General features: G+C 40.5%; 2 protein-coding genes across 5 annotated transcripts in view; both read right to left on the bottom strand.

The window, feature by feature from the left end:
* Window positions 1-14,860, bottom strand: VGLL1 (vestigial like family member 1). 3 transcript variants are annotated; one of them, XM_073358462.2, is made up of 6 exons: window positions 14,148-14,610; window positions 12,045-12,127; window positions 9,125-9,354; window positions 7,945-8,361; window positions 4,166-4,225; window positions 1-3,056 (listed from the first exon to the last, which is right to left on the bottom strand). In XM_073358462.2, exons 3-6 carry the CDS (start codon window positions 9,333-9,335, stop codon window positions 3,016-3,018), a joined length of 729 nt encoding a protein of 242 aa, XP_073214563.1. In that variant the 5' UTR covers window positions 9,336-9,354; window positions 12,045-12,127; window positions 14,148-14,610; the 3' UTR covers window positions 1-3,015. The 3 variants fall into 3 exon arrangements, with proteins under 3 accessions (XP_073214563.1, XP_073214564.1, XP_073214562.1); XM_073358463.2 differs by lacking the exons at window positions 12,045-12,127; window positions 14,148-14,610 and adding an exon at window positions 14,776-14,860; XM_073358461.2 differs by lacking the exon at window positions 12,045-12,127.
* The window catches only part of HTATSF1 (HIV-1 Tat specific factor 1), a 22,517-nt gene continuing 15,909 nt past the window's right edge, over window positions 14,697-21,304 (bottom strand). The window contains exons 8-10 of one of the 2 annotated variants that reach the window (XM_073358458.1): window positions 20,684-20,821; window positions 20,039-20,204; window positions 14,697-14,903 (exon numbers count right to left, since the gene is read on the bottom strand). In XM_073358458.1, coding sequence (XP_073214559.1) covers window positions 14,896-14,903; window positions 20,039-20,204; window positions 20,684-20,821 — 312 coding nt within the window. In that variant the 3' untranslated portion in view covers window positions 14,697-14,895. Of the gene's footprint in view, window positions 14,904-18,306; window positions 20,205-20,683; window positions 20,822-21,304 lie in introns of those variants that run through there. The other variant, XM_073358457.2, reaches the window with a different exon arrangement.

Below are 21,304 nucleotides of genomic sequence, written 5' to 3' on the forward strand. Positions count from 1 at the left end.
CATATGCTGCTGGATAATGCGTGTGGTGTTTAATGTGCTCTTCATTGCCAAAGTGATCTGAGTGGACTCCGTGCTTGCCGGGGTATGGCGTCTGCACAGAAAAAAGGTGCGGAACGATTGTCTGCTGTTGCTCTGACGGAGGGAGGAGCGACTGATGACATGGCTTACAGGGAATTAAAATCAATAAAGGGGGTGGCTTTGTGAGAAACAGAAGGGCCCCCTTAAGGATAGAACTCAAAACTGGGTTTAGCAGGCTGTTGATTTCACAGAGGGAGAGAGGAGAAAATGAATACAAAACAAATCTGGTCTATTTCTTGTTTTGATCCACTTCATCTATCTTTATACATCTTGGTGGCAGCAGACTGTGCAGTATGACCGCTAGCCATTGTCATCTCCTGGGTGCTGGGCAGAAGACGGTGCAGTATGACTGCTGGCCATCATCTTCTCCTGGCTGCAGATGAAAAGACTGAATCACCATGAGACAAAACTTAAAAGGGAAATGACTTGGCTAAATCACTCCCATGTTTGCCCACGTGCTCCTGACCTCAGCAAGGTCGGTTAAAAGAGCACCCTGGACTACATCAATGACAGCTACCAGTCATACTGCACTGTCTGCTGCCAAAAGGCAATAAACTGTTGCTGTGTAGCAATGCAGTACCACGTCTGCCAGCACCCAGGAGACATACGGTGACAGTGAGCTGAGCGGGCTCCATGCTTGCCATGGTATGGCGTCTGCACAGGTAACTCAAGAAAAAAGGCATAAAACAATTGTCTGCCATTGCTTTCACGGAGGGAGGGAGGGAGGGAAGGGGGGGCCTGACGATATGTACCCAGAACCACCCGCGACAATGTTTTAGCCCCATCAGGCACTGGGATTTCTACCTAGAATTCAAATGGGTGGCAGAGACTGCAGGAACTGTGGGATAGCCACCCACCGTGTAACGCTCTGGAAGTCAATGCTTGCCTCGGTACTGTGGACACACTCCCCCGACTACATGCACTTAGAGCATTTGTGTGGGGACACACACAATTGACTGTATAAAAACGCTTTCTACAAAACAGACTTCTATAAATTTGACCTAATTTCATAGTGTAGACATACCCTTAGTTAAATAGGTATGACTGTGTGTAGACCAGGCCTTAAAGACCTTGGGCCAGATTGTCATAGAGTGTAAATGGAGTTAGGCATATTTATACTAGCTGAGGATCTGACCTATCAGTTGCAAACTCTAGATTTCTAAGTGTAAAACTTCCTTATAGGTTATGTAGAGATGGCACATGAAAGAAGTATCCCTCTGGTGTATTAAATGGGTTATCTTTCAATGCAGAGAATAGATATGGGAGAAGGGATGGGGGGAAATGCCCAAAAATTTATAAGTTAAGAAGCCCCTCAGTCTCAGTTAAACTGCTGAATGGTAAATCATTAACTATAGTGGGCCAGAGCAAAGGACCTCCCTATTCCTGCTACTGAGTAGTTGCTCACAAGTAGCCCCATTGAAGCAAATAGGAATTATTGATGAGGAGAACCACTCACCAATGGGAGTGTTCAAGGAGCCTTGTGTATTGGGTCATGTCTCTTTGCCCACCTAACTTTTGAATCCTTTAATCCCTTGTCCTCTGATCTTATTCAGCTCAAGATAGTTACCTTTTTAATGAGAGAAATTAGTGGTGTGACTCTAATTAGGAAAATACACACATTAGAAGATACTCAGGATCTTTACTTTCTGAATACTTTCAGAGGACAGTAGAAAGCACTACCCGTTGCCCTACATTAGTGAGGGTAGAAAGAGCTCCTGCACAGTATTTCTGCCATGAGATACTGCAGTAGTCACACATATGAACTTGAACACTGCTCCAGTGAGATTTTTCCATGCAGTAATTGTAGCAGATGTGTATGTCTTCTGGGCAGGCAGCACAGGAGAGTGGGAGGGGGAGAATTAATGGACAGGACATGCTTGTGAAAAGAGTCAGAGGATTTCCATGTGCTGCCACCTGCCCAGCAATAATTAATTACTTAAGTTGCTTTAAAATTAAACCACATAAAGTGCTGGAGGATACAAGTCAATATCAACAAGAAGACTAGGCCAATGACTTAATAGGTTCTCCCCAGCTCTAACTTCTACCGCTGTGGAACACTTTCATCTTGCCCAATAAAAACCCAAATTTCCTACCAGATCCGCTAATGCTACTTCACTGAAGCCCAAAGGAGCTGCACATGTATATCCAAGGAGCGAATTGGTCCCTAAGGGACATATATAGCCTCAGAAATGACCCATCCTTGCTGATGGGGGGGAGGGAGGTACAGTGAGGGCAGCTGGCTTCAGCAGTGTTGCTGAGCATGTTCAGTAACAACTAAGCAGTAAATTTTGGGGGGCATGTGACCCTACATAACCCACTGACCCTGCATTGCCTTGAGTCTCCAATGGATGCCAATGGAAATTGAAAGTATGAATCCAAGTACTGGGTCCCTAATTTTTCCAAATCTCTGAAGACAAAGGGGAGAATGGGAAGAAATGAACTTGGTTATGTTGACTTGTTTCTTATTTTCAGTCCCCTTGTAAGCAGACTCACTAGAGCTATTTTAAACAAGTTCAAATCCAGCTGCCAAGTCAGGGAACTTGCCAGTGTGAGGACATGAAAGCTTGTGGCATTGAATGCATCCCTCCATAATGCCAATAGATGGTTATTCTTTCCAAATGATGGTAAACAAATGGGTGTAGGGGGATTTTAAAGTGCTAGGAGTCCTTAGAGGGCCCAAGGGGAACTCTTCTCTAGTCAAATATATTTCATTTATACAAGGCAAATTACTATGGTAGAATCACATAGGCTGGAAGTTATTTACTTAGATGTAAATCACTCTCATTTACAAAATAGCATATTAGCATGTGTAGACATGCAACTGGCTGGTGAAAAAAACACAGAATAGCTGTGGTCTATTTCCTCCTGATTCACAACTGCAAATTATAAAAGTTCATGAAAAGAACTCTCCAGGCATAAAGCAGAAACGTCCATTGGCTAAAAGTATAAGTCTCGTCTTCTATCGTGAGACTGGACACCTGAAAAATACAGCAATATAAAAGTAGTCAGTGTCTAGTACAGCATGAACATACATGAATCCTTACAATGTTTTAAAGAAATTTTATTTTTTGGCACCTGGCGGTCATTTCATTGGGACTATTTTAGTTCCGAGATAAATCACATCACTGAAAGTATAAAGAAGCCATGTGACCAGAACAACCTCCCAAATGTGGGACAAAGAGCTAAGGTGAGACACAGGCAACAATAATGGAAGCCTGAAGGATCTGGGGATTATTGCTCTGCTAGCACTAGCATTGTCTGTCACCGCTGCTGTAGGGTCTGGTGTTTCTAATACCTCTGCTAAAGAAATGAGCTAGCACTAGAGTTGTGTAGGATGAGAGTAAATCTGCCCAAGAGGTAGACAGTTGAGAAACACAGATATGAGGTGTCCCGACTAGCATAGCAAAACCACCATCTCCGCAAAGAAACATGACTATTCTTAGAAGCATGTAACACCTGGAACTATACCTTGTTGAAGATTACAGGGGCTCATTCTAAGTTAATTTACAGTGGTGTAACTCCACTGACTGCAGTGGGATTGCACTTGATTTCAGGGGTGCTGGCACAATTTGTATAGTGGGGGGGGGGGCTGAGAGCCATTGAACCAAACTGTAAACCCTGGATATGGTAGAAACTTCTTCAAGCCAGGGGGTGTGGTAGCACTCCTAGTTCTAGCACCTATGCTCAACTTATACCAGGGTAAGAGAGATCAGAATCAGGCCCAGGGTCTCATCTTTTGTATCCTTCTGAGAGTATGAAATGTGGTCAATACACTAGATGAACACTTACAGGTAATTAGCAGGGGACACTATTATAGAAACTCGGTTGGAGGGGAGGGGAGACTTGCCCATAAACAGAGATGTAAAAGGCTCCATCATTTACATGTTCTCCCCATGCCTTCTCCTCCCCCCACCCCCCAAGAATGTAAGTGTAGCAGAGCATTGTGTATTCGTTTAAAAAAAAATAATTCTAAAACAAAGTCCAAAACCAAGAGAGGAAATGAAGCTTTAACTTTGTGAGAAGTCAAGACAAATATATTTTTGAGTCAAGATTTATTCATGCAAGAACTGCTGGTTCCATTACCTACCTGAACTGGCAAGACTGATGCTGGGGTTTCCTGGGCTTTGATAGGAGCTGGCTTTCCTTTCTTAATTTTAAGGGGAAAAAATGTCATAAGCTGGAGTGACACAACAAACACACAGGCAGTAGTGCGTACACGAAACATTGTGCTTTTGCAACCCAGCTTTTGGCACAGGTGTTGCAGGACCATTGCATGGCATTATGTGCTTTTATAAATGTAAACATTAGCAGTTCTAGAAAAACATCCCTAGTGCATTGAGAAGTATCCTCTCTCAGTTAGAGCCAAGAACTAGAAGTAAGAATTCTTGTGGCCTGATTATAGACTGCCAGGGGAGGAGCTGCACACATCCCAGAGCTGTAATGACTCACTGTGTGAACTTGAGCAAGTAACTTCATTTTTCTGTGCTGCAGATTGCCCATCTGCACAGTGGTGTACTTCACAGGGCTGTTAGAGCTTTTCAAACATATTAAAGCCTTGTGAGATCATCAAAGGGAAGGCAGTAGTTGGAAAATGGCAACCTTTTCCCCCCGCCCCAACAGTTTTTCCCCTGACCTTTTGATTTTTAAAGTTTCAAGCAGCTCTGGTGTTAGCAGTATTGCTTCTCTGTCCTGGTCCTATGCTTGCTCACCCAGACTTCACGAAATGCTTCCTGTTAGTGCAAGAGTGAGTTCCATAGGCTTTAATACCCAGACCCACACTGCCAGGCCTTAATTAGAATTCCATAGGTCCAGAGCACATCTTTAATGTAGTAAGAACATCACTTCGTATTTGCAAATATTAACAATGGCAAACATTACACCCTGCAAGGAGAAATCTAGGAAAGACACGTGCAATGTAAACACAAAGCTAAATCCGTCTATTAATGGACCTAAAGCAAAAAATCTCAGTTGCAAAAACCCACACTGCGTGTTCCATCTGCGGTCTGAGAACAAAGACTCTCCGCAGTCTGACTTGAGAATCTCATTTCTCCTTTTCAGCTCCACTAACTTTAGCAATGCTGGAACCCTTAGCAGAGCTGGGATGGCAGCCTGTCCAGGCAAATGGGAGGCGGAGCGTTCACCTGTTTATATTCATGGCTGGGTATTTTTAAAAACACCTTCTACTCTAAATTGCTATGTTGATATATCATTGCCCCTTCCAGCTATGGACATTCAGCTGTCCGGCCCATACTAGATGTGCTAAATGTTCCACAGTGTCTCTTTTAAGGAGTTTTAAAAACCATTTTCTTGTGAAATTAATGGGGAGAAAGGGCCAGGTTGACAGCCCTGGCTAGAGGAGTCCTGTATTAATCCAGAGAACAGGGATGGCATAGGTAGCAGCAGTGCCAGCATCCCCACCAGTGTGTCCAACCTAGCCCGGAGGGACATTAAGGGGAGAACTTTAGTGTCCATGTCTGTTCAGTCCTAGGCGGGACAGACTAATAATGGTGCCAATTAGTCCCAACTGCAGTGGCTGATTTTGCGATGTGGGCGCCAGGGAAATGGACTAAACTCATCTCTCATGGGTCCCTGAAGGGTGTAAATTTTAGTCACTAAGCTCCTTAGGGCAGGGATCATCTTTTTGTTCAGTGAATGGTGCCTATCTGAATGGGATCACCTATGGTTGCAACCACGTTACAAATAACTAACTACCAGATTTCTCTGTTGGCTGAGTTTGTCTGAAGCTGTTCTGTCGTACGTCTCTGGCCCCCATCACCATAGCATTGGAGTGCCTCACAGTCTTTCATGTATTTATCCTCATGTCCGCTCTGGGAGCATAGCAGTGCTATCAACCCCATTTTACAGATAGGAACAGAGAGACTAAGTGACTTGTTCAAGGTGTCACAGGAAGGCTGTGGCAGAGCAGGGACTTGAACCCAGGTCTTCTAAATCCTAGTGACTTAACCCCTGGACTACCTTAACCCCTTTCAGCAAGGAACGGTTATAGCCATAGTGTGAATTACACCCTGTCTATAGAGTGTACTGAACATCATGTTAAATATTTATTCAGTAGTGTTTGAAGTGAATATTAGTGCCATTTCCTGGGTCTGGCTGGGAGACAAGCATGGCTCAAGAACCAGCCTTTTACCCCAATTGTTGTTGTAACAAGCAGAAACTGGGGAAGGGAAAAAAGTTAGGCACATGGACATTTTTTTAATGGGTGCTGTATAAGCATTAATTATACCCCATATACAGTAACTGAAATCACAAGTGTCAGATTGCTCAAATAATATCTAAACATTCCACTCCATTTATAGCCAGACTCTGAGCACCCAGCACACACCCAGCTGTTTGTTACCCACTTTGAGGTCTACTGGTGAAAAGTGATATGTAAGAGGTAGGGGCGCGCAATCATTTGTGTGTGTTCTGAATATATTATAGCTTCCTTACATATTTGGTATCTCCTCAACATAACAGAGGGGAAAGAGCTGTGCAAGAAACTTTCGAGGAAACAATTATGGTGCTATGCAGCAAATACACAATTCCCAAGTACTACAGTACATTTCATTGATGCTCCGTTAAAAATACTTTCAGCCACGGGCTTTGAATTGTTAACTTATGACCTTGTCTCTTGTATCATTTTAGCTTGCTATAAAAGGGACATTATTGGGGTGTGATATTGATTAATGTGTATTGCTTATTGTGCTAAACACATGTAGTTTCTATGTAAAGGGTCAACTGAATACGTATCTCTCTCTTGCAAATCAAGTCAGCCCTGTAATAAGAGAGAAATTTTGTGAGAGAAACTTCTGTATAGCCCGCTTTTTTGAAAGAACCTGTGAAAATCAATAAGTAAGTATGTGATTATTAATAGACAAAGGTGAAAGGTTTATAGTTTCGTTATTTGATCAGGCTACAGAATGAACTGGATTAAAAGGAAGCTAGACCAGGGGTGGGCAAACGAGCGCCCGTGGGCTGGATCCGGCCTCTCAGGGCTTTGGATCTGGCCTGTGGGACTGCCCCCTATGGTGCCGCAGGCCCCACACCAGCACCACATCCCTGGGACCCCGGGTGGAGGGGGGCAGAGGGCTCCGTGCATTGCCCTTGCCTCCAGGTACTGAGATAGCTCAGGGGTTTGAGCACTGGCCTGCTAAACCCAGGTTGTGACTTCAGTCCTTGAGGGGGCCATTTAGGGATCTAGGGAGTTGGGGAATGGTCCTGCTTTGAGCAGGGGGTTGGACTAGATGACCTCCTGAGGTCCCTTCCAACCCTGATATTCTATGATTCTACTGCCCCCCGCAGCTCCCATTGGCCGCGGTTCCCTGTTCCCAGCCAACGGGAGCTTCAGGGGTGGTACCTGCAGGCATAGCAAGGGCAGTGCATGGAGCCCTGTGCCCCCTCTCCCCCAGGGGCCGCACAGGGACGTGGTGCCAGCTGCTTCCTGGAGTGGCACAGCTTGGGGCCAAGGCAGGCATGCAGGGAGCCTGCCCTGGTCCTGGTGTGAGCCGCTTTAGGTAAGTGGGGCCGGGCCGGAGCCAAACCCAAACCCCTCCTGCATCCCGCCCCCCAACTCCCTGCCCTGAGCCCCCTGCCTCATCCTGCACCCCTTCTGAGCCCCCTCATACACCCCACAGCCCTCCTCTGCCCCAATCCCTTGCCCTGAGCCCGTTCCTGCACACCACACCCCAACCCCCTGCCCCGGCCCTGCATACAATTTCCCCACCCAGATGTGGCCCTCAGCCCAAAAAGCTTGCCCACCCCTGAGCTAGACTGAATGAGTCTGCTTTTACCACCTTCAGGCATAGATTTTTATTTTTCATTTACAAGGGCAAAGCACAGTAAAAGGAATAGTAAATATTTTCTTACCTCCCCCGGGAGTTAAACTTTGACTCATATTTTGTAACCTAGCTGATCCAGTAATACAGGCTGAGCTAGAGCTTTGCTTCACGGTAGATTCCTGGCTAGATGCTGGGCACCTTTCCTGTTGCAGAAAATCAAGAAGAGAACCATATTTCCCATCAGACATTGGTCCCTGCACCATAGGAGGGTCAGGCAAGGAGCGAGGATATCCTGAATCAGTAAGACTTGGATTAGCTATCGAAGGGAAGTGCCACAAATCTGCAGGCTGAATAGGAGGATTCCGCAGAACTGATGCCTGATGGTGGTCTGTAGCAGCAGCCAACAAATTCAGATCAGAATTTGATAGGTTTGTAGCAGGAGATGATTGATATGACTTGGTCCAATGAGAAGAGAAATTCCACTGATGGGGAGGCATGTGGCTATCTAGTTTTAAAGAAAAGTGTTCGAAGCGTTATTGAAGTCTTTATTTACTTTTCCAAGACAAATTCCAATGGACTTTTATAGAAATTCTATCTAAGTAAGGGCTGCAAAATTTCATCCAGATTACATAAAAGGAAACTTACAATAATTGGCTTATTTACTACAATACTAGTTTTAAAAAACAAATCTACTCTAAAATAGACTAACCTAGAAAGTCACGATCACCTCTAACTGTGAATATGAAACATCTCAGGCATTTTTCCTGAGGGGTGGGTGGCATCGGGTTCCTCAATGTCTGAAATTTTTTGTCTTAAATCCTGCAGCAGCCCTGATTAACTACCTTCCCTACCTGCCCACCTTCTGGGGAAGAGTAGCCAATCAGAGGAGGTTTCCCTGCAGACAGGGCTGAAATTTGGGTGGAGGGCTGGAGCTTCTTGTGTCATGGCAAGACAAACGCTCTCCAGTTTAATTTAAAAATATATATATATGAAATGATGTAATACATTGGAGACCTTCTTCGTAAGGTAGGGCCCCGATCCTGCACTTGGGCCCATGCAGAGATTTACTGAGGATCCACGCAGTTGGACCCAATGGCTTACCCATGAAATCCTAGGTACAAGATCAGGGCTTTGAAAGAATGATTTCACTCTTGATCAGAATTAAATGTGATAATTTGGTCCTCTGCGTCTAAATGTCCCAGCATAGCTCTCTAGTGAGTTAAACAGCAGCATTGCATTGAAAAACACACTCATGGAAAACTGCTCACCATTCTTCAGGATAACATCCTCACTCTTGTGCTTTGTGCTCAGATCTTGTGGGTTCTTAGCATTGCTTAATGCTCTAGAAAAGTGTTCATCTATCACACTGTTAAGGTCCCCTTGAAAGTAAGTAAATACAACACTCTGAGACCCCCATTCTGTTTTCACAGGCTGTTTGCTTTTACTCAGTGTTGGCGAGTTTTTCCTTTCTGCTTCCATCTTCAGTAACTAGCCGTGCCTATGAACAAAAACAAGGACTTCTGAACCAAGATTGTATTGCCAGTGTTGGGTTTGATTGTCTTCCCGCTGAAGCTAGTAGAATTTGAAGGACCGCTTTCAGTAGAAGCAGGGTCAGATCCTGTATCTGGGCTCCTGTTTGCTACACTCACCCTTTTCCCACCAATTTGCACAAGGACCTACAAATCCTGTGTGTATAGTTGCTAGCTCAAATTTGATGGGTGCACATGGGTATCTGTACAGGGATTAAAAGAGCTTAATGATGCCAACTGGCCAGGTTGGTCCTTGCAGTAAGTTTTTTATAATCCATAGGTGCAAAGGCTGGTATGGGGATGGATAAATTTATTTCTGCTACATAGTTTCTATGCATGTGTAGGATCAATGGCTGGAGCTCCCAAATAAGGCAGAAAGAAAGGGTGAGGTGGGAGGGAACCAGTGACATGAGTTGTTCACTCACTCAGCAGTCCTCTTTTGGAAGGCACTGTGCCTAGACTCCATGTGTCCTGCACAGTATTATCCAAGTCACAAAAAGGGAGCCTGGTGGTCCATTGGCATCAGCTCTAGGAAGGAATGGTGTCCACCTGGCCAAGCCAGCAAAAATAGTATTAAGATGGTCTTAGCCAGCAACCACTGTGCCTGTCTCTCAGGCACTCTGTGCTGTCTCATGGGGGTGCCACAGAACCATTACAGAAGCTACTTGACCATTACCCTTCATGTTAAATTAATATTTAGCCTGAGGATCAAAGAGTGCACTTGAGGGATCCTCAACACACTCCAACGTTTGTTTAAAATAGCACTTTCAAGCTTATACAGTAAAAATATTGCTTGCACACAAGCAAATAGATGGATACAAGGTAATAGCTATGCCATACCAGCGTCAGAAGTATTTGCAAAAGCTCTAGATTTATGACCACGTGTCTATATTTTCTGAACAGCTGCAAGTTAAATTTGTTTGCTTGGCACACTCTACTCATTTTCTATCATTTAAAATCAGTGCTGGCGAGTGCCTGCTTGGCATCAGTTATTGTTCCTCTGGACAGACTGTAGTACAGGAGCTATTCTTTGCAACCTCTGCAGGAGATGGCATGGTCTAGTGTTTAGCATGGGAACCTGGAAATTAGAACTATGGGGGTCCCGTTATTGTCTGTTGCAGGCACACAATTCCCATAGAGGTCAATGGAAGTGGCATGGATGCAATAAGTGAGCTCAAAAGTTCTGTGCTATCTGGAACTTCAGCCCTGACTATGCCAAATTCAGAAATGTCAGACTTTAAAAAAACAAACCCCACCAACCTCATAATTTGGCCACCAAATTGTGAGGCTTAATTTTTTTTGTCTTAATTCCTGTACCAGTCCTGACTGGCTACTCTTCCCCAGAAGGTGGGCAGGTATGGAAGGCAACTATTCAGAAGAGGTTTTCCCTACAGGCAGGGCTGAAGCTTCTCATAGTCATGGCAAGACAACTTCTAGTCCCAGCTGAAATCACAAGGGTTGGCAATACTGACTTACTGTGTGACCTTCAAGCAAGTCGCTTCACTTATTCCATTAATAAAATGGGATATCACCTTCTCCTAGCTCACAGAGAAGGTCAGAAAATGGAATTTCTGTTCCCCAGGATATTCAGACATGCTGAAATTTATTTTCCTCCAAAAGCAGGACAAAGCCAAATCTTGAAATATTCCACAAAAATTCTAAAATGACCTTGTCAAAACACTTTAGCCAACAAGGTTGAAACTTTTTAAACTTCATTTTATAAAGTTAATTTTTTAAAGTCAAAATGAAATGTCTAAATTAAATACTCCACTTTGACAACATTTGAGGGAAAAATTCAAAGTTAACACATTCTCACAAAACACCTTGAGGCTGATGAACAGCATTGTGCAATGGAAGTGGTGTTGAATTTTTTGACCAACTCTGCTCTAAGGTATTACAGTTGATTCACTAATGTCTGGGAAATGCTTTGAGATCCTTTAAGGAACAGATCTCAAAGAATGGCTCTGGCTCCATTGTCTTGCTACCATCCGAATGTTATCTCAGAGAGGGAAAGGAAAACCCTACACTATGTTCTCTTATGACACTTACTTCAGTGGAGCTTAGAAACATAGTTCCTTACACGTTCATATTAGACTATCAAGTGACAAACCAAACACAAACTGATGATGCTATATTTATTTCATTTGGGGGAGGAAACAAGCCTTGGCCCAGCTCAGATATTCCAAATCAGGGAATTCCCAAAGACTTTCAAATCCTGACTCAGGATTAAATTACATCTTGCCACACACAAATGAATGCCCCTATCTATATAAGCGTTTCCCTATTAGAGGCAGGATATTTTAACTATTTATAAATTGCCATATGAGAAATCCTTTGATTACCATATAGTGGACATTCTAAGGCACTGATAGGAGTATATTTATTCATACTAGGCAAACTGAGACCAGTATTTCCCTCATTTTAAAAAAAAATCTTTTACTGGATAGGTGTAAGCACTGATTAAATTTGCCATCGGTTTCAGTGTGTATCATTAGCAAAGGGACTGTATTTTGGAAAGTGATACTGAAGAGACTTGGAGGCTGGTGGATAACCAACTCAACTTGAGCTCCCAGTATGGTGCTGCAGTTAAGAAAGCTAAGATCTATGGATGCATACATAACCAGAGGAATATCAAGTGGCAGTAGGGAGATGGTATTACCTCTCTATACAGCATAGGTGCAATCTTTGGTGGAATAGTGTGTCCAATTCTGGTGTCCACACTTTAAAAAGGACATTGACAAACTAGAAAAGGTTTAGAAAAGATACAATAATGAGGTCTGGAAAACCTGCCTTACTGTGAGACTACAGCAGCTCAGTATTTATCTTATCCAGAGAAAGATAAAGAGGTGACTTGATCAGTCTTTACATACCTATGTGGGAATTAAATTTCTGATCTGACTCTAGCAGAAAGACATAATGAAATCAAATGGCTGGAAGTTAAAGCTGGACATATTCAGACTAAAAATTAGGTGCAATTAAAAATTTTGAGACCACCTTATGTTTATACACATTTCCTAGCACAAAGAGGTCCTGCTTCATGATTGAGGCCTCTAGATGCAATCACAAAAATTAATAAATGGAAAGGCTCATGCCTCAAAGAGCTTGGACTCGAACACCACCAGAAAAGCACACTATTCCTACTTGATTTTCCACCGTCATTGTTCATACTCTGCCCCAAACAGCACAGCTGATTTACCTTAGTGAAGAAAAGTGGCTTTTACTTTGCCTTGATTTGGGAAATCCCAGGCCCACGGGCAGCTGCATCGTGTAAATTCTAGTATGAATCACTAAGTGGGTCTCTCTCCATCTGAGTCCACAGGTGATTTTTTTTTCAGTCTAGTGGAAGGGATCATGCTCAGGGTCACTTGCTGCCAGAGCACTTGCAGGGGTCAAATCTATTCCATGCCTCCCTTTTAGAGGGATGGCAAGCACACTGTCATTGGACTCCCCCCTAATGAATGCTCTTTTGAAAACACCTGTTCCAAGACGATTGCCTCCATTATTTGTGCTTACACATGTTAAAAGTTCATTAAGTTTGCAAGCATTCAATTTCCAGGCCAAAGGACTACTTCTTTCATTACAAATCACTGATAATGTCCCTAGGTCACCCTAGTTAACCATCCTCAATCTATTCATGACTTTAAATTGCATCCTCAGGCAGGTTTTTTTTTCCAGTATGAGTTGCTGAACATCTTCAACTCCTCTCACTTAGTGAAAAGGGCTGCGTAGTTACAGCACTAGACAAGATGGCACCAAAGTACTACTAGAAGATAATTAGTATTTATCTAGTTTTTCATACCATGCTCATACCCATGGTATCTGAGCACCCAAAACCATGACATTTTTTTGAAGCCAACTTATGGCAACAGAATCATGGCCAATATAATTTCTCTCTCTATCTACCCATCCCCTAGAACGAACTGTTTGGACAAGGTTTGGGTGATAGGGAGGTTGACAGTACAAGATTTGGGAGCACTGTACAGTATGTTAACTACCCCAACCTTAACTTCCCACTCCTCCATCTCCAGCAGGAAGACTGCAAAGAAGTAGCATACATTGCTTTCAGGGCAAATGGTCACAGAGCTGGAAGCCACTAGTTTGCTTACCTACCACAAACAACTGCCAAAATGTATTTAAGAGGAATGTATTGGTTCAGTGTGGAAGAGTACAAACAGGGTAGGATTTAAGATTTTTTTTTTTTAAAACAATCTCTTATTGAAATACAAGAAGAGACTTATTGCCTTAAATTGGGTCCCCAAGGAGAGTCTCCCCCAACTATGGTGAGACTTGGTGCAGGTAAGAACATAAAAACTGCCATACTGGGTCAGACCAAAGGTCCATCTAGCCCAGTATCCTGTCTTCTGACAGTGGCCAGTGGAGGTGCCCCAGAGAGAATGAACAGGTAGTCATCAAGTGATCCGTCCCCTGTCGTCCATTCCCACCTTCTGGTTGTATAAAGTTCATTTGCTCTTGGAGAGCAAAGGTGTGTAGCTAGCAAGTCCCTATGAACCCGAATGGTCAGAGTTGCTGCAGATGACCAAGTTCTGCGCTGGTTCTCAAACAGACAGCATCTCACAGAACAACTTTGTCCTCTGTTCCCTGCTGCCCAGAGACTCAGAACTGCCTGGAAAAAAATTCTCCTTTTTCCTCACTGTTTTTCCAAGCAGCATGCAAACAGTTCAGTGAAAAAGCCTCACCCTTTACCAAATAAATGTGGAGAAGATAATGTAAGAGGATTGGTACCATGACAGGATTCTCTTACCTTATTTTACTGCCTTCAATTGATCCACACTGGGAGACTATCAACACTCTGAACAGTCATGCTGTGACATTCAGTGAAGTCTGTGATCCTTTCCCAGCATGGATGTAGTGCACTTTGCAGCAGAATGCAGGGAGTGTGCGTGAACTCCCTAGCTGTGACTGCACTAGGCGTTTCCTTCAGCCTTGTTACTAAGAATGCATGAAATGCACTCCAACAAGTCAACCGGGTTAGGAGGTTTCAGGAATGAGGAAAATAGGCTTTTAAAAATAGGATTTTGTTCACAATGTGTACACAATCAAGGAGACAATATCTGCATTGAAGAATAGTTCCTAGTAAAAAGAAACGTGGCAAAGAACCACTGGGTACATGACCAGAGTCAAAAATGTTACCTTCCTACAAAAGGTCAGACATACTTGAAGTCATTTACATAGATTGTATTCAACATTGAAGAGGAAAGGTTGCTGGGAGTGGCACCTAAGATGCCCTATTTTCCATTTTCCCTTTCTCCTATCCGACCTTACATCCCTCTGTTTTCTGGTCCTACTGAAGTGATGGCTATAGCCATGTATGTGGGTACAACAAAAAGCATCTGTTCAACAGAATACAATAGTTAAGTTGCTTGCTTAACTTTCTCTGTCCTAAACACTTTCTACCCTGTCAAATTGATGCGAATTATCCAGCAGAAACTGCAATATGACAGGGTGGAATGAAGTTTGGTTTCAGTCTGCCCATCCATCTTCAGAATCTTTTATAGTACTGAGAGAAAAAAATATATAGTATTGTAAAGTAACCTTACCAGAGATACAAAGTCTGGCTCTAAAATATCAGTATATATGTATACATGCATTAAAATTACTGTGCAACCACAAGTTATAAATATTCATTCATGCTGTCTTATCAACAAAAAGCTTACATAACAAATGGAATGAGAAATTAGCCTAAATACATTCTTTCAAACACTGATCAGAGAAGCAAAGACTGGCTTGTTTATAAGTTTGTTTATTAAAAAGGTAGTATAAAACACAACCCCTTTAAGAAACAAAAAAAATTCAAGACAAATCAAGAGCTTCTTTGATTCTGTCACAGGGCTAGAAATTATAAGTATGAAGGAATATTTAAAAAATTTACGTTTCAGAATGAGAGAATTTTAAATGGCAAATTCAATTTAGCTTTAAGGGAAAGCCAATTAGAACAACTCAGTTAATTTACTGAAAGACAATCTTACAATATTACTACAGTAGTATTACATAATGGGTCAGTGCAAAAAATGTAACACTAGCCATGAAAGCCATTTTGTATTTCTATAACTATATTTGATAGCACTTTCAGAATACCTTAATACCAAAAACTTCAAGCCCTGCATAATCCAGCACACTCACACATCAATTTAACATGACTTCCTTAATATACAAAATTTAATTTGTCATACTACAGCATATTTTCTCAATTTCAGAAAAAAATAAAACTGATGTTGAGTCTAATGAAAAATCTAAAGCAGTGTGATGTCTTAGAAGGAATTTAGTCTGGTTGTAATATAGAGTTTAAGATGTGGATACTAATTCACTGTAGAATTCAAAGGTCAGTGTAGTTTTATGAAGCACCTAATACCTGTACACTTTAGTGAATTGGGATTAAATATTCAAAAAAATTAAATAGTTTAGCCTTGTGAATGAAATCTGGGACAAGTTTTTAGGTCAAAATGCACTGCATTTAATACATTAATGATTTTAAGCAAATTGCAATCCCTGAACAAAATAAAACGTATATTAAGGATTGAAATTCAGTTAAGAGTTGAGTATATCCAGCTGTATTTTAAAAGTGAAAGTCAGCAGGAGCAACAAACATTTTGATGCAAAATGAAACTAAACTATCCCTGCACCTCCTCTCTTCAGACATGTACATGCAAATGTGAAAAACACTTAAATCTGCTCCTTTGGGGCTCCCCCCCCCCCGTTTCCAGTCTAATCTTTGCATTGTACTTACCGGTAATTGGTTTAGTACAGTATTACCACCTCTTATGCACATAAGCATCTATGAATCATTATATTATTATTCAATTATTAAATGACAGATCAGTATAATTTGGCCCTTCAATACAAACTAAGGAATAGGTTAGAACTTGGCAATATTATCTACACTTTATATAAGTGAAAACTATTTAATATTTCACCCCTTTGTATTTAAATGATTTTAAATACACTCAGTGCTTTACCACTATCTAAATCTATGAGCAGGATCTTCAGAAAGCAGCTCTTTGAATTAGAGCTACATTGATTACTGGGCAAATCATTTCAATTTACTGCTAGACCAGGAACAGTTGGCCTTTTCATAAGACACTATAATATTTTTTAAAAAAAGGGGGGATAACTTCTTGAAATGTTCACTTCTGACAAGACCTGTTTTCTCTGCTAACTGTAACAACTTCATAAAGGTATTCAGGCAGAAACAGCACACATCAGATTAAGAAAGCAGCTTTCAAAAGCTAAGGTTTAAGGTAGGGTCTGAAAGAAAGCAGTATATTGACAGCACTTTGGAATGAAACATAAGGAAAACTAGAAACCCATATTGACTCCTGATCTTGCCATCTTTACTGAATTGAGGGGATCATGGACTCAATCCTATAAAACTGTACTCACAAGTGTAGTCTTCTTCAGTGAGACTGGTTATGTGAGAGTTTTGTGAGTCTCAGGCCACGTGACAAGACTCAGGTTTTCTGCTACTTTTGGATTGTAACCATGTAACAAACTATTTTGGGGGTAGATATTGTATTTTAGAAGTTTATTACTACATAGTCACTTGGCATAAAAACACTTACTAGAGGTCAAAAAAAATCATTGAACAATAACACATTTACAGGTTCTGCTTGTCTGCAGATCAGAGTTAAGAATTCGACATATCCACTAACTTATTGTACTAAAATATTAGATTCATGATCATGTGGTTCAAATTCATTTTTGTGATCACATGATTCTCTATAACCATATGGCAAACTGTAATTTCCCGTATAAGCTAATGAATTATGAAAACTTTCATAATTACTGTATATAATAAAAAGGGAAAGTACTCTAACTTAAAACCACTATTTACATAAACACCCCACTGGAAACGGTCATGTGTCTCACTATTTGTTTTCTATACATTATCACCATTCTTGTATAGTTCATGAATAAGCTGCTAGCTTTAAAAAAATATTTTCCCTACTTTCCTGTCCAAGTATAAAAGGTAGGTGAAGAGAGGTGTACCAACTTCAATATAATGTCTCAATTTAGACTGTTTGGCTAGAAGTGGAAACAAATGGTTCAGAATTTCAGGCAGTCATGAAAACAATTTATATTCTTAGAAATTATTTCAAAACGCCAGTAAAGTGGTTTTGTTTTGTTTTTTAGTTTTTGTTGGTGCTGTTTCCAGTCTGAAATAAGGAGAATTTAAAAAACTTACCCCACTCATTAAATTTCAGTAGCTGGGCAGGGCAATCAAATTTTAAATCAACTGAGGGGGAAGTTACTGTACATACACCAATTCCTTAGTTTTACATGGGTTTTTAAGCATACTGTTAAATAGTCAATACCAAATTATCTGATTTGACAGTAACTGATAAGGCATAGTACTGTAAAACATTAATTTCTCAAGCATTCTCTATAGCAATTTTGATTCTCTTTTTAATTGCTACGTTGAACTGCCCAGAATATTTTTTATAATTAATTAGGCCCTCTAGAAAGCTAACAGCATGCTAGCTTGACAGGTCCAAAGCCTAGAGTTTGGGAGCTAGAACAGAGAAGCACTGAAAACAATGCCCATGGTATTAAGCTGCATGTTACACACAGAAGCTTTAAGCATTCACATGTTTGTGGTCATGACAATGGTTAAGTACATACTGTACCAGCGGAAACATTTTAGGTTTAGAACTATATGGGCTAGAAGTAATTTGAATTTGACACTATGCATAATTATATGCTAACCAATATAGAATCCCTAAACAAATCAGAAGCACTTATTTTGCTAAGGTTTATAATTCATGATGTGCTCAAAGATGGGAAAAGAATCTACTGGGATAGTGAGTATTAAATGGTTTCCTTTCAATGGCATAATCAACTTTTAAAAATCCGCAAAGGGTATTTTATTTAAAAATTAAAAAATTGTCACACTAGTTTATAATAAATTAAAGTATCCATCAATTTAATACAATCAGGGGTTACAAGTCTGATAATAACTACTATTCTCTTATCTAGGTTGCTCATAAGGAAATAAGATGTAACCACAACGGCAAGTATTAATTTATACAAACTTATTGCCATAACCTACATAAACACACTGATTATCAAAAAAACTTTACTACAATGTAATTGTCCAGACAAATTCAAAAAAATCAAAGATAAGTACAGTATAAATTAAAGACAACCAAGGTCTTCTATCAAAATTGGTTAGGGAAAACAAATGGGAAACATGAGCACTAACATCCATAATCTCTCGCAACCCACTCTACTTTTTTCAAATAATCCAGAGCCAGTTCCAAATATTAACAGATATGTTCAGGAACTAGGGCCAACATTTTTAAACAGGGTGCCTAAAGTAATGTTCAAAAGTGCTCAGCATCCAAGCTGATCCATTGAAATCACTTTTGAACTTCAGACCACTTTACACATCTAATTAAGGCGGCTAACTTTAGGCATTGTTTTGAAATTCTTTGCCTAATTGAACAAAAATGTTTGTCAATTTAATGGCTAGTAAAACAAGAAAATATAAAAGGGCAACTAATTTTTGAAAAACATGTTCCCTGATATTCATACACTGTGTGACAACCTTGGGATTAAAGGTTAAAATCTTTTAAATTTTATTAAGTCTTTGGGGGAAGAGGCCCCTCAGGCTGTGAACTAAACCAAAAGCATCTATCTCAAAAAGAATATGGTACATATTGACCCCACACCCTACCAAAGTCTGAAAAAGCACTTCTTAGATTTAAGGCAAAAGAACCCCCAAAACCACATGTTCAATGTATAATTTTTACATGCTTTCAGCACATGGAAATACTCGTTCTACCATCCGAATTTAAACTGAAGATTAGGTCAGTTTTATTTACATAGTGTTCCAGTGTTGAAGTGCTTACAGGTCTAATCTCAAAATACTCACAACTTGTTTACATCAATGGAAGATTCAAGAAGGAGATGACACCCCTCTATACTGAACGTTCTGATTTTAAAACATCTTCTCATGTATCTGTGGCTCAGTGTAGGCTATGGCAAGAATTTTCAGTTTTGTAGACTGAACGACAATTTCATGCTCCATGATCTGCTATTTAAAATGCCTAATATGGCAATGCATGTACAGGGTGAATGTATTGGGCCTTACTGCAACAACTGTTCTGTAAAACTGTCAAAAGGAAGATACCAAGTTCCAAAAGTGTAAGGAACTAAAGCAAACATTAATATTGATTTTAATATCTTTGTATATTACTAAAATGTTTTAGATTCTGTGTAATTGTTCAAACTCTGGAGTTCACATACACTTCACATTTATATAATTTAAACACTGACAAGCAAGTATATGACATAAGAAGCCTGGTCAGTTCTGCTGTGCTCTTGAACAGCAGCCAATTAATATGAACTTTTTTTAGATCTTCATTAACTACTGCTTTTAATGAAAATTTCAAAGCACAAGCTGATGACATCAAATATGCATATAAACACATGAACACTGTCTGTAGTCACCCTGAAGCACAGGATAAGAGAAATCCAAACATCACCCTAAAAAGCATGCTTTCATAAAATATTAGAGATGTTATGTATCTGTTTCATCATCACTGCCTGCAAGGCTGCTGTCTGTTGATGGAGTGCCATCTTCATTAATGCCTTCACCATTATTCTCTCTCTTATGAGCTTCATCATTCACATCACCTTTAGATGTGCCATTATCTTTTGAAGGCTGATCTTCAGGCAGTTTCACACCACTAGCTGCAGAATTTGAAGCAGCTGCAATTTTCTGCTTTTCTGCATCAGACTCTCCTAAAAATGACCCCCACAGCTTGAGCCTTTCCTCTCTTTCTCTTGAGGTCTCCTCCACCTGTGTATAAATAAACCTTAATTAGGTTGGAGCAATTTTTTCACTTGGTATAAAAAAAAAATTAGTAGTTTACACTTAGTAAAACTATGCCACAGCTACTTTATTATAATCAACATTGACTGCATTAACACCATGAGGTTTCACTTGGGTCAGGGCCCATTGTGCTAGTTGTTAACGATCTGTTTGTACAGCAAGGAATAACTGAAGAGTTTACCTTCAGTGTACAATTAAGATAACTGGGGCCTTTGAAAATTGGATTTTTAATAGAACAAAAAATAGGCCTGGTAGGACCCCAAATAATTGGCATCTGTGGGTAAGCCAGGCTTAATATTTGTCCCTTTGAAAAGAACATTTAAATTCCTGATTTTACTTAAATTTTAAATTTTGTTTCCTCTATTTTTAAAATTAAATAGATTAACAGTTAAGAATTTTTAGAAATTACAATTTGATAAAAAAAACACCCCAAAATTAAGGATTACCTGATAATCTGTTGTACCATCCCATGTTTCAGCACTTAGCTGACGACCACCAAACCACCTTCCATTGAGAGCTTGTATGCACAGATCAGCTTCCTCTGGCTCTTTAAATGAAACAGAGGCCACACCATCTGGGTGTCGCTGTAAGAAAAAGACAAAACCCTATCGTTTAAATCTCTAAAACGGGAATTAAATTTCGTTCCAAAGATCTTTACTCTGCCCTTGTAAGAGATCAGGTACAGTTTTGTATGCAGACATATGCACAAGCCCGTTCATGTGCATATACCTTTGAAATACATATCCTTCCATTCTTTTCAGATTTTGAAGCAGCATGATCTTTAGTACTTCACAATTAGGGTTTTCAGCTTTAGATTTTAAACAAAGCTACTTCAAATCTTTTTGTATACAGTCCAGTGTTAAAAAAAAAAAAAAAAAGCTGAATTTAGCTACTTGCAATTTCGTGGGTGCATGCTTTTCAACTTCTAATGCATATGTCCCCAAATCTGTTTGAGAAGCTGAATATTGCATCTAGACACAGGGGGAGCTAGAATATGCAGATGTGCAGTTTTTAACTTCACCTTTGTTAAAATGGAAAAAAATTCTGAATTAAGTTCTAGCACTGAA

This window comes from Lepidochelys kempii, chromosome 9 (genome assembly GCF_965140285.1).
Source record: "Lepidochelys kempii isolate rLepKem1 chromosome 9, rLepKem1.hap1, whole genome shotgun sequence".
In the NCBI taxonomy this organism is placed as follows: Eukaryota; Metazoa; Chordata; order Testudines; family Cheloniidae; genus Lepidochelys; species Lepidochelys kempii.